Source organism: Polyodon spathula, chromosome 5, assembly GCF_017654505.1.
Source record: "Polyodon spathula isolate WHYD16114869_AA chromosome 5, ASM1765450v1, whole genome shotgun sequence".
NCBI classification, from domain to species: Eukaryota; Metazoa; Chordata; class Actinopteri; order Acipenseriformes; family Polyodontidae; genus Polyodon; species Polyodon spathula.
The window spans coordinates 12,819,443-12,831,886 of NC_054538.1; the positions used below are offsets into that span (position 1 = coordinate 12,819,443).

A 12,444-nucleotide genomic window follows, 5' to 3' on the forward strand; every position below is an offset into this window, starting at 1 on the left:
GCTCCTGTTAGATATGCAATTAAACAGGACTATCCAAACAGCTCACTCAAACACCCTTCCTTAAATGCCCCCCCAATCAAAAATAAAATAAATCTTCATGCTGCATTTTTAAACACAAATAAGCAGTTAAAACGACTTGCATTTCAATCATTCGTCACCATCATTTACGGCTAATCTTTTTCAAATGATCACTGTCAAAACAATATGCAAAATGCAAGTAAAATCCTTAAGAAAACAATATACAAATATACTCTATTTATACAGGTTGTCAGTTGGAGTGTGGTAGGAAGGTGTTCACAGCTGCAGCATTTGTGGTAGAAGGAATTTAAAATAATATGAATGCCTGTTGCAAAGTACAGTAAGCCAAATAGAAGCTAAAATTCAGTATTGCAAAGGGCTGTTCATAGATTCAAATTCATGTTTGTGTTTACAGTTTTGTTTGTTGTTTTACCTACCACTTACTGTATGTGTTACCATTTTTTTACATCATGCTGAAATGTTTAGGAGTCTGTTACTGTTGCTTTTATGTGATTCTGCAGTAAAACTGATTGAAGGCTCTGAAACTCAAAAACTCAAACTCAACGTAGTGCTAGTAAACGGCCTTAGGTACTTTTACTATCTCTGTCCAGAGGTGGGGGGGGGGGGGGGGGGGGGGGAGGGGGGGGGGGGGGGAGGGAGAGAGAGAGAAAGAAGAGAAGAGGGGGGGGGGGTGTGTGTGGGGGGTGGGGGGGGGGGGGGGGGGGGGGGCAAAATTGGGTTCAGTATTCATCCTGGTCCTCATGCTGTTGTCCGTCAACTTTGTCATCTTCTGGAGATGCGAAGCCATCCTGAAGTGGAGAGAACAAGGATACATTTAGAAGACCTTGAAACAAAACCCTATGTGATCACTTGGGCAAAAGAGTACTAATTCATTTACAACCAACAACCCGCCGCCCCCTTTCCTCTCCTCCCACACTGCACCTGCTGGTACCACCATTATACAAATGCCATGGTTTTACTTTTTTTTTTTTTCCCTTTCTGCACAGACAGCCTTTTTGACTGCTGAAACATTACGGACCCCATTCTCCAATAATTACTAAAATATTGAACTTACGCAACGTCTGCTGCACACTAGGGGATTTACCCATCAACTGTGGTATTCTGTAACAAAAACAGGCACATTACTTCTGAGCGCCACAGTGACTTTCAGTTAGGTGTGCAACATAACATAAGTTGCAACACATGAGAATTTGCTTTGGTTCATAATGATCCTTTTAAAAGGAATTTGCACACATCACAATTACACATTCTTCAGTGCATCTCAAGCAATGTATTTCAACCCCAGTGGCGACATTGCTTCGAAGATCACATTAGTAAAAAGAAAAAAAATGAATATGAAAAATGCAATGCGAAGTTAAACATCCATCAGTTTTACACTTAGACTTTGCCTAACTGGCTTGACATTAAAAAAGAGAAACTATGGATCAGTTTATGTATTGCTAAGAAAACATCCTAATACATCCACTAACCATGCTATTTTCTTCAACGTTATTGGAGAATAGGGCCCTCACTATTACTGCTGCTTACCTGAACAGCACGTGTTTACTAACAGTCAGATTGACAGACCTGTGGGTGGTGGTGTTATGGCATAAATAGGTCTTGTATCTATGTACATCTAATCTATGTGCTGTATCAAATCAATTTAGGATTTAGTTTGAAGAATAAACTAAATGCCTGACACCTACCTCTGTAGCATAGAGAATCTCTATAATCTTGGAGATGACTTGATTGTTTTCACTTTCATGTTCCTGGCAGATCAGCTCAATGTCCCGCAGTTTACTGAAGTAGAAATCCCTCTCCTTCTCCAGCCCATCTACTGTCAATTTAAGTTCCATTAACTTTAAAAGGAAAAAATGACAGGGTCATTTTTAATGCATGTTTGTACTTGACATATACTGTTTAATATATATATATATATATATATATATATATATATATATATATATATATATACATACATACATACATACACACACACACACACACATATACACACACACACACACACACACACACACACACACAGAGTACTGTGCAAAAGTTTTAGGCAGGTGTGAAAAAATGCTGTAAAGTAAGAATGCTTTCAAAAATAGACATGTTAATAGTTTATATTTATCAATTAACAAAATGCAAAAGTGAGTGAACAGAAGAAAAATCTACATCAAATTAATATTTGGTGTGACCACCCTTTGTCTTCAAACCAGCATCAATTATTCTAGGTACACTTGCACTCAGTTTTTGGAGGAATTCGGCAGGTAGGTTAGCCCAAACATCTTGGAGAACTAACCACAGTTCTTCTGTGGATTCAGGCAGCCTCAGTTGCTTCTCTCTCTTCATGTAATCCCAGACTGATTCGATGATGTTGAGATCAGAACCTCTGTGGAGGCCATACCATGACTTCCAGGACTCCTTGTTCTTCTTTACGCTGAAGATAGTTCTTAATTACTTTTGCTGTATGTTTGGGGTCGTTGTCATGCTGCAGAATAAATTTGGGGCCAATCAGATGCCTCCCTGATGGTATTGCATGATGGATAAGTATCTGTCCGAACTTCTCAGCATTGAAGAGACCATTATTTCTGACCAAATCCCCAACTCCATTTGCAGAAATGCAGCCGCAAACTTGCAAGGAACCTCCACCATGCTTCACTGTTGCCTGCAGACACTCATTCGTGTACCGCTCGCCAGTCCTTCGTGAACAAACTGCCTTCTGCTACAGCCAAATATTTCAAATTTTGACTCATCAGTCCAGAGCACCTGCTGCCATTTTTCTGCACCCCACTTCCTGTGTTTTCATGCACAGTTGAGTCGCTTGGCCTTGTTTCCACGTCGGAGGTATGGCTTTTTGGCCGCAAGTCTTCCATGAAGGCCACTTCTGACCAGACTTCTCCGGACAGTAGATGGGTGTACCAGGGTCCCACTGTTTTCTGACAATTCTGAGCTGATGGCATTGCTGGACATCTTCCGATTGCGAAGGAGAGTAAGCATGATGTGTCTTTCATCTGCTGCAATAAGTTTCCTTGGCCGACCACTGCGTCTACGGTCCTCAACGCTGCCCGTTTCTTTGTGCTTAAACACAAAGAAATGAGCTTGGACAGCACATCTGGAAACCCCTGTCTGCCTTGAAATTTCTGCCTTGGAGAGACCTTGCTGATGCAGTATAACTACCTTGTGTCTCGTTGCTGTGCTCAATCTTGGCATGGTGTATGACTTTTGACAGTAAACTGTCTTCAGCAACCTCACCGAGTTAGCCGAGTTCGGCTGTTCTTCACCCAGTTTTATTCCTCCTACACAGCTGTTTCTGTTTCAGTTAATGATTGTGTTTCAACCTACATATTGAATTGATGATCATTAGCACCTGTTTGGTATAATTGTTTAATCATACACCTGACTATATGCCTACAAAATCCCTGACTTTGTGCAAGTGTACCTAGAAGAATTGATGCTGTTTTGAAGGCAAAGGGTGGTCACACCAAATATGGATTTGATTTAGATTTTTCTTCTGTTCACTCACTTTGTATTTAATTAACTGATAAGTATAAACTATTAACATGTCTATTTTTTAAAGCATTCTTACTTTACAGCATTTTTTCATACCTGCCTAAAACTTTTGCACAGTACTCTGTGTGTGTGTGTGTGTATATATAACTCTTTTAACTTTAATTAACTCTTGCATTATATTTTATTTATTCTTTGTGACTCTCTTTATGAACTGTTTTCCCTTTGCTTCCCCCCCCAGCAACTGTTTAAATAACGTACCTGTCATTTTTCTTTTTATTGTTAACATCCTGACAACCCTTTTACACTTATAACTTTAAACTGTTTCAAAGCTCTTTTCAAAATGGCTGCTCTAGTGCACTGGGGTTTGAGATCTGTCCTCTAAATCACTACAGGAAAATTTACTTTTCTGTTCTGTACCACATCATGGATCATTATTGCTGTGTTATCTGTTTGACAATGTGGGCAATAATCCTTACACTGTCAGTGCACTGGAGCATCCATTTCAAAATAGCTTTGAAACAGGCTTTACAGTTGTGTAAAAAGTTGTCAGGATGTTAACAATGAAAATACAAATTTCAGGTATGTTATTTACACAGCTGTAGCAGCAGGTGGGGATTTGTAACGCTATATTTCTCAGAACCTCACTACTTACTTTTTAAAGCCATGTTTCAGCAGTTTTTTAATGTGGGATAACAGCTCATAATTCGACCACTCTTTGTTTGTATCGGTAAGTCAATTTCTCGTCTTTCCAGCTTGATCAGAATTTATTCAAAAATATTTAAGGTTTTTATCTCAAACATCTTAAATTGCTGGATGTTAAAATACCCTAAAATGCTACTATCCCCAACACAAAATAAAAAAAAAAAAAAAAAAAAAGTTAACCTGTAACGCTTAAAAAAGACGCAAATAAAAACATTTATATTTGCTATAAGATTTAAAATGGGTATTGAATAAATAATATGGTAATATTGAAAATTATTCAGCCTTAATTTACATGCCGTAACATGACCCACACTCTTTAAATTATCACATTTTGAGTTTTTCTGAAATCCCAACAGATACAGACTTGCAATATGACTGGCTTTTCACTTGACATACATGTGCCTCAGGTTTCACCCCTGATATAAATATGGGTGTATGTCACAAACATATATGTTGAATAGAAGTTGAAGTAGAGCCTAACCAATTTCCAAAGCTTTACTAAGCTACTGAATGTCAGGGCTCATCGGGTCTTGTATATCTCGGCATACAGCAAAAGGTCCTCTTACCCTCCCTGGGACTCTACCTGTTGGTTGAGTTCCATGATCTGTGCATCTGCATCGCTGCCACCGTTCCGGCCAACAGGCGTGTTTTTTCTGCCGCCACCCATGAAGGGCGTTGTGTGGGGCACCCTCTGAGGTGCTGGCACAATCTTGGGCACAGTTGGGGATGTCCTCTGTGGCACTGAAAGGTACATACAGAAAGATAATTAAAAATGTACTTATGGAATAATTCCAAATCAGCAGGCCTATTACAAAACTGAAGGACAGGCACTTCACCAGCTATGCCTAGCCAGTGTGGGATGGACTGTGTGTTGAGGTGCTTGGGGGGTGTGGGGGTATAAACCTTCAGGGGTTGCTTCAGAATTCACTTTTTATTTATTTGTTTATTAATTTATTTTTACTATTTTGGAGATAAAAACTTATTTGAAATGCTATATTCAATGTTACAGAATTGTTTTGTCCCGTATTTAGTTTTTTGTTCCTTTATTTTGGAAAAAAAAAAAAGAATCTATGAGAAGAACCATTATACCCACTGGAATCAGGAAAAACAGCATTCATTTCAGGGATAACCAATATTGCCCTCTTTTCATTTAGGGGAATTTTATAGTCTATAATCATCTGATCAATGGCAGGTGGATTATTCAACCACTAGTTTATTCAACCACCTGACCAGCTGGCTGTCGCACTGTATCTCACAAACAAGATTGTCACACAGGTACATATAGGGCTTGTAGGAAACCTTTGAACTAGAAGTAAAATATAAAACAAGGCCAACCTTCTGCTTTCTGACAGCAGAAGAATCAATGATCCAACATAGATAAACTGTTAGAGTTTGGTACAAACTTGGTTCCAATTGTATTTGGAAGAAAATCCCTGAAAAAGAAATAGAACACAAGAACCAAAGATAGGCCCATTGTGGCAGGCTGGCGAGTGGATAGAGGCCCAGAGACAGACTGCAGTTCAAAAAAATAACTATTTTATTATAAATAAACACAAAATGAAAGGGCACAAGGGCCAAAACAAAGCAATTTAAACACAAAAAAGATAAAAAGCAAAACTTACAAAAATAACAGTTTCCAGGCTGGGCAATGCCTTCACTGGATTCAAACTTTCTAAACAACCCAAAAAAGACCAACCTGCTTCCTCAGCTCCCTCTCCCCAAATGAGAAGCAGAGGCCTCCTTTTATATCAGGTGGCTGGGCGCTGATTGATCGTTAATCAACCTAATCAACTAATCAACCCCAGCCACCTGAACATAATAAACCCAGGCAGGTAGGGGAAGTTAACCCCATCCCTGCCAATTAAAGGGCAGAGCTTTGCTCTGCCACACCCATCCTTTGTTTTCAAGGTACACACACATGGTTACGTATGAACTTGGTAGCTCTTCATTTTCTTGGAAATTCGTTAAATAGAACTAGTTCATGCTTACTATCTTTCGCACAGCACAGTGCTGATGCTATAGTCTGTGCTGTATGATAGTAAATCATGGCTGGAGCAAATTTAAAAAAAAAAAACACATTAAAATGAAACAAAAGCATACACACGTGAACACGGAAGATCCAAACAATCACAAATTAATAGCCTGAGCACTTTATGATTTTTCAGAACAAGCTTTGCAGGAAAACCAGTAACATGTAACCAGTTGGCTAACTGTAGTGCCAACAGTTTTTCTTTGCTTTGTTGAAAATGTGCTCACCTGGATTGTGTGGAGCCACCACCTCCTGGCTATGCCTGGCCTGCAAAGGGTCATAGTCCTTCCCGTCGTAGTTTGCGTCGAAGAGCTTCTTAAACCATTGCACAAACTCAAAGTTGTCCTGGAACTTCCCTTTCACTAATCTTTCTACTGGAATTATCTGAAACAAAAGAGATTTCATGATATTCATTCCGTGACACTACAGTAAATTCCAAACCGGCTCTTCATCTTCCCAGTGGATTTTTGTGGGCTACAGTGATTTAAAAAATTTTCCACAGGCTGTAAAAATAATTCTACAAATGACATCTCAAGATTCAACCAATTAAGTCCATGATGTTTTTGTTATATTCTGTTGCTTGCCTTATGTGCTGCTTATACTATATTACAATTCTTACTAAAATTACAAAGTACATTTTGAAATGTGCAATATATATATATATATATATATATATATATATATAATATATATATATATATATATTATAGCCTCCCCACTTTAAAGTCTAGAGCCGCTACTGAATTAGAGCCATCAGTAACACAAAAAAGAATGCCCTTAGCAAGTTTCATCACAATTGGACAAGGAGTTCTCTAGGTAAAGGTTAAAATTCAACTGTGAAAGTAACAGTATCAGTCTGTGTGGTCACTCAAAATGGAGCAGGTGCTTAAGGCAGAATGGCACAAGAACATGTCTTCTTTATGAAAAAAACAACATATGAATCCAAATTAACATGTATTTATACTAAAGTAATACAAAAATGACCACAAAAGATTTAGAAGTGAGTAGTTTTTCGAGATTTACGATTATACTGTAAATTTACAGTATAATCGTAAATCTCGAAAAACTACTCACTTCTAAATCTTTTGTAGTCATTTTTGTATTACTTTAGTATAAATACATAAGAACATAAGAACATAAGAAAGTTTACAAACGAGAGGAGGCCATTCGGCCCATCTTGCTCGTTTGGTTGTTAGTAGCTTATTGATCCCAAAATCTCATCAAGCAGCTTCTTGAAGGATCCCAGGGTGTCAGCTTCAACAACATTACTGGGGAGTTGATTCCAGACCCTCACAATTCTCTGTGTAAAAAAGTGTCTCCTATTTTCTGTTCTGAATGCCCCTTTTTCTAAACTCCATTTGTGACCCCTGGTCCTTGTTTCTTTTTTCAGGCTGAAAAAGTCCCTTGCGTCGACACTGTCAATACCTTTTAGAATTTTGAATGCTTGAATTAGGTCGCCACGTAGTCTTCTTTGTTCAAGACTGAACAGATTCAATTCTTTTAGCCTGTCTGCATATGACATGCCTTTTAAGCCCGGAATAATTCTGGTCGCTCTTCTTTGCACTCTTTCTAGAGCAGCAATATCTTTTTTATAGCGAGGTGACCAGAACTGCACACAATATTCAAGATGAGGTCTTACAAGTGCATTGTACAGTTTTAACATTACTTCCCTTGATTTAAATTCAACACTTTTCACAATGTATCCGAGTATCTTGTTAGCCTTTTTTATAGCTTCCCCACATTGCCTAGATGAAGACATTTCTGAGTCAACAAAAACTCCTAGGTCTTTTTCATAGATTCCTTCTCCAATTTCAATATCTCCCATATGATATTTATAATGTACATTTTTATTTCCTGCGTGCAGTACCTTACACTTTTCTCTATTAAATGTCATTTGCCATGTGTCTGCCCAGTTCTGAATCTTGTCTAGATCATTTTGAATGACCTTTGCTGCTGCAACAGTGTTTGCCACTCCTCCTACTTTTTGTGTCGTCTGCAAATTTAACAAGTTTGCTTACTATACCAGAATCTAAATCATTAATGTAGATTAGGAATAGCAGAGGACCTAATACTGATCCCTGTGGTACACCGCTGGTTACCACACTCCATTCTGAGGTTTTTCCTCTAATCAGTACTTTCTGTTTTCTACATGTTAACCACTCCCTAATCCATGTACATGTGTTTCCTTGAATCCCAACTGCGTTCAGTTTGAGAATTAATCTTTTGTGCGGGACTTTGTCAAAAGCTTTCTGGAAATCTAAATAAACCATGTCATATGCTTTGCAATTATCCATTATCGATGTTGCATCCTCAAAAAAATCAAGCAAGTTAGTTAGGCACGATCTCCCTTTCCTAAAACCATGTTGACTGTCTCCCAGTACCCTGTTACCATATAGGTAATTTTCCATTTTGGATCTTATTATAGTTTCCATAAGTTTGCATATAATAGAAGTCAGGCTTACTGGTCTGTAGTTACCTGGTTCAGTTTTGTTTCCCTTTTTGTGGATCGGTATTACGTTTGCAATTTTCCAGTCTGTCGGTACCACCCCTGTGTCAAGAGACTGCTGCATGATCTTGGTTAGCGGTTTGTAAATTACTTCTTTCATTTCTTTGAGTACTACTGGGAGGATCTCATCCGGCCCAGGGGATTTGTTTATTTTAAGAGCTCCTAGTCCCTTTAACACTTCTGCCTCAGTTATGCTAAAGTTATTTAAAACTGGATAGGAACTGGATGACATGTGGGGCATGTTGTCAGTATCTTCCTTTGTAAAAACTTGTGAAAAGTAATCATTTAACATATTTGCTATTTTTTTTTCTTCCTCTATGATTTTGCCATTTGTATCTCTTAAACATTTAATCTCCTCTTTGAATGTTCTCTTGCTGTTGTAATATTGGAAAAACATTTTGGAATTGGTTTTAGCTTCTTTAGCAATGTTCATTTCTATTTCTCTCTTGGCCTTTCTAACTTCCTTTTTGACTTGCATTTGCAGTTCTGTGTACTCTTTCTGTGTACTTTCTTTTTGGTCCTTTTTTAATGCTCTGTAAAGTGCCTTTTTTCGCTGAATATTTTTTTTAATTGATCTATTAAACCATTTTGGCAATTTAGTTTTACATTTAGATTTGTCTACTTTAGGGATATAATTGTTTTGCGCCTCTAGTACTACGTTTTTGAAGAACAACCATCCTTCTTCTGTGGGTGTTTTCTGTGGGTGTTTTCTCTATTTTACTCCAATCTACTTCTGTTAGTCTCTGTTTCATGCCTTCATAGTTTGCTTTTCTAAAAAATTTCTAATTAATTGGGATTCATATGTTGTTTTTTTCTGACTTTATGTGAACGAAAAGACACAAAAGTGCCAGTTTTCTCATTGGAAATAGTGATATTTTGAAATTTACCTGTCCTGGTCACAAAAGCAAAGTTTGTGGGGAATAATAGCCATTTTCTATACTTCTGAGGCATAAGCAATTAGGAAATAACACTTACTACCCAGGAACAAAAATTGTGTTACATAGTGTAATTTAGGCAGCATAACTTTTATCCACAGCTTTATGAAGGTAAATAAACATTGTACAATAGCAATATAAAAGCTAAGCAATTAAAAAAGAAAATAATAAAAATACAAGCCCTCAGAACAAAAGTCAGGCACATTTTTTCTTGATGAGCCTCTCATATGGACCTTTGTACAGATCAAAATGTTGATGTCTCAATGGTAATGCCTTGAATAGTCAATAATTCACCTTGTGATGATGTAACAAAGGGACTCAACATACTTTATCAATGCTCATTTTCTTAAAGGCTGCCTGCAGCACTTTGAAGTTGTGTATGTACTCGTGTTCCAGTTTGGCTTGGAATCTGACTTTCTTCAGGTGTACAGAACCGGGAAAAAGCATGTCCATGAACTGGCAGTATGCCGCACCTGCAAGGGACAAAAAGGAATGATGTTATTACAGCAATATGGACAAGTGTTCTTTAAGTTTAAACACTATTTTTAAAAAATCACTTCTGAAATGTTAGAAATACAGCAACATTATATTGAGATGGCCACACAATATTGATACAAGTTACAAACATTTTACATTCTTCTTAATCTTATAGAAATGTATTCACCTATCTGATTAGGAATCAATTTCTTTGGAAGTACAGATTTTTCAGAGGACCTCTTCTAGTGCCTTAAACATTCACCGTACCAGTACTATGTAGACTTGTTTAATGCAGGTGTTCAAGTAATGGATCACCAGCAGATGCTACTATTGTGTACCTGGATTGGGAATTCTATTTGTTCTCCATTCTGTGTTGTAAAAGTTATTGTTTTTCCTTTGTCAAAATACAATACTTGTGTTATAGCACCATAAACTCATAAAATACATTATAAAACATACAGTTCTACAATAATAAAACTATGACAAATAATACAATCCCTAAACAAATCAACAGTACTGATCGTAACAGTTTCAAGCTTCTGCAAGATCTACCCTCTAAAATACCTTAACCTCCTTTAAACTTGCCACCAGTCATTGCAATTACTTGAAATGTTCTTACCTGAACATAGCTGCTCGACCTTGGTGTAGCTAAAATGCAGCGAGTCGTTCACCCATGCCAGCATTTCATGTCGGCTCAGGTTCTCAATGGTCATAGAGGTGGAATACACATTAACTGCCATGCCCCAGCTGTGAAGAGAACAGGCATTTGTTAGTTTTCTGTAGTCCATTTTAGGTCCTGATTAAACATATGAGTAACATGGTGAAACAAGTTCTTGCACAAAATGCTGGTGACAGTAATGCAACAAGCAGTTAAAAGTTACCTCACTATAGTAAACTAAAACCCTAATGGATAAACATAGTTAAGCAACATATAACATGTATATACAGTTCACTACCACCAGATGGAGCAGTGAATTACTTCATTCATCCCAGAGATTTTTCCAGAATTAAAGTTACAACGATTAACTTTGAAAGCTGCACTGTAGTTGAGGATATGTTGTTCTGTATAACAGGCGATACATTTTTATGTAGTCAGAAAATAATAATAATAAAAAAAAAAAACACCAGTTGAACACAGACAGGCACACAAAAACTATATCAACCACACTTCTGACCGAAGTACCTGGCACAGCCTACTGCTTCGAGAGACTTCACTTGACTAGATACATATCCCCTGGGAAGACTATAAATATAGCATTATATAAATAAGTGACCCTGAAATCTTTTCTCTTATGCTAAGAATTACTTGCAAAATATGTTCAACAGTGTCTTGTAACAAACGTACAAGAAGCTGTACTCTCAGTTGGTTGACTGTTTCCTAGTACAGATATCTAAACATGACACGCAGTACTGTGCAGCCCTAGGTATCACTGTCAATGGAGATTAAAAAAAAAAAATGGAATCACTAAAACATCTCAGTGTGATCTAAATTTAAATGTGGTATATTAATTGTATTGCTTGAGCTCTTATGTTTTGCTTGGGTTATAAGCAGTGGGGTTGACAAAACATATGTAAAATAAATGCCACAGTATGTATTTTCATTTTCTACAAAAATACAATTCAGGGCATCTTCAAGAATAGAAACCTTTTTACGTAAAGTCTAACTATGCATACTAAATTAAACGGTGTATTTCATTTATATTTACTGTATAGTCAAAATGTATCTTTTACTTTGTATTTTTACTTATTGCATTTAGGATTTGTATATGTGTTTACTGTTTGAACATTCACAGTCTCAGTTTCACATAATGACAATCTGTATGGATTGTTCCTGAAACTGAGCTGGAGGATTCCTGGCTGACATGTACATTTGTGGAAATTATTGATTGTCTTTTTCCATTCTATCAGAATCAAAATTTTGCATAGAAGCTGCACTGGAGGAACATGGTGTTCCATCTCATTTGGGCAATCTGGGGCAAATCTAATGTCCCCTAAAGCCATATTAATTTCTGATTAAGAAATTATTTCAGCCTTTTGTGTTCTTTTGAACTCCATGTCCACACAGAGCAGTTCAAGGCAGTTTTACTCCCAGCCTTTCCATTAGACAACCAAGAAAAAAAACAAAGAAACAAAAAAAACCTGTAGTTCCTGTTGAAATCAACACCTATCTTTAGAAGACTGGCATTCACATTTGAAATATAATTGAGCAGAAAGACGACCTGTAGTGAATGTTTGTCAAAATACGGATGAACCCCCTT

General features: G+C 37.3%; 1 protein-coding gene across 3 annotated transcripts in view; it reads right to left on the minus strand.

The window, feature by feature from the left end:
* Positions 1–726: 726 nt before the first annotated feature.
* The window catches only part of LOC121315578 (microtubule-associated protein RP/EB family member 3-like), a 45,935-nt gene continuing 34,217 nt past the window's right edge, over positions 727–12,444 (minus strand). For 2 of the 3 annotated variants that reach the window (XM_041249790.1, XM_041249789.1), the window contains 6 exons: positions 10,806–10,933; positions 10,037–10,182; positions 6,496–6,652; positions 4,823–4,980; positions 1,725–1,877; positions 727–827 (listed from right to left, as the gene is read on the minus strand). In XM_041249790.1, coding sequence (XP_041105724.1) covers positions 759–827; positions 1,725–1,877; positions 4,823–4,980; positions 6,496–6,652; positions 10,037–10,182; positions 10,806–10,926 — 804 coding nt within the window. In that variant the 5' untranslated portion in view covers positions 10,927–10,933 and the 3' untranslated portion in view covers positions 727–758. Of the gene's footprint in view, positions 828–1,093; positions 1,141–1,724; positions 1,878–4,822; positions 4,981–6,495; positions 6,653–10,036; positions 10,183–10,805; positions 10,934–12,444 lie in introns of all 3 variants that reach the window. The other variant, XM_041249791.1, reaches the window with a different exon arrangement.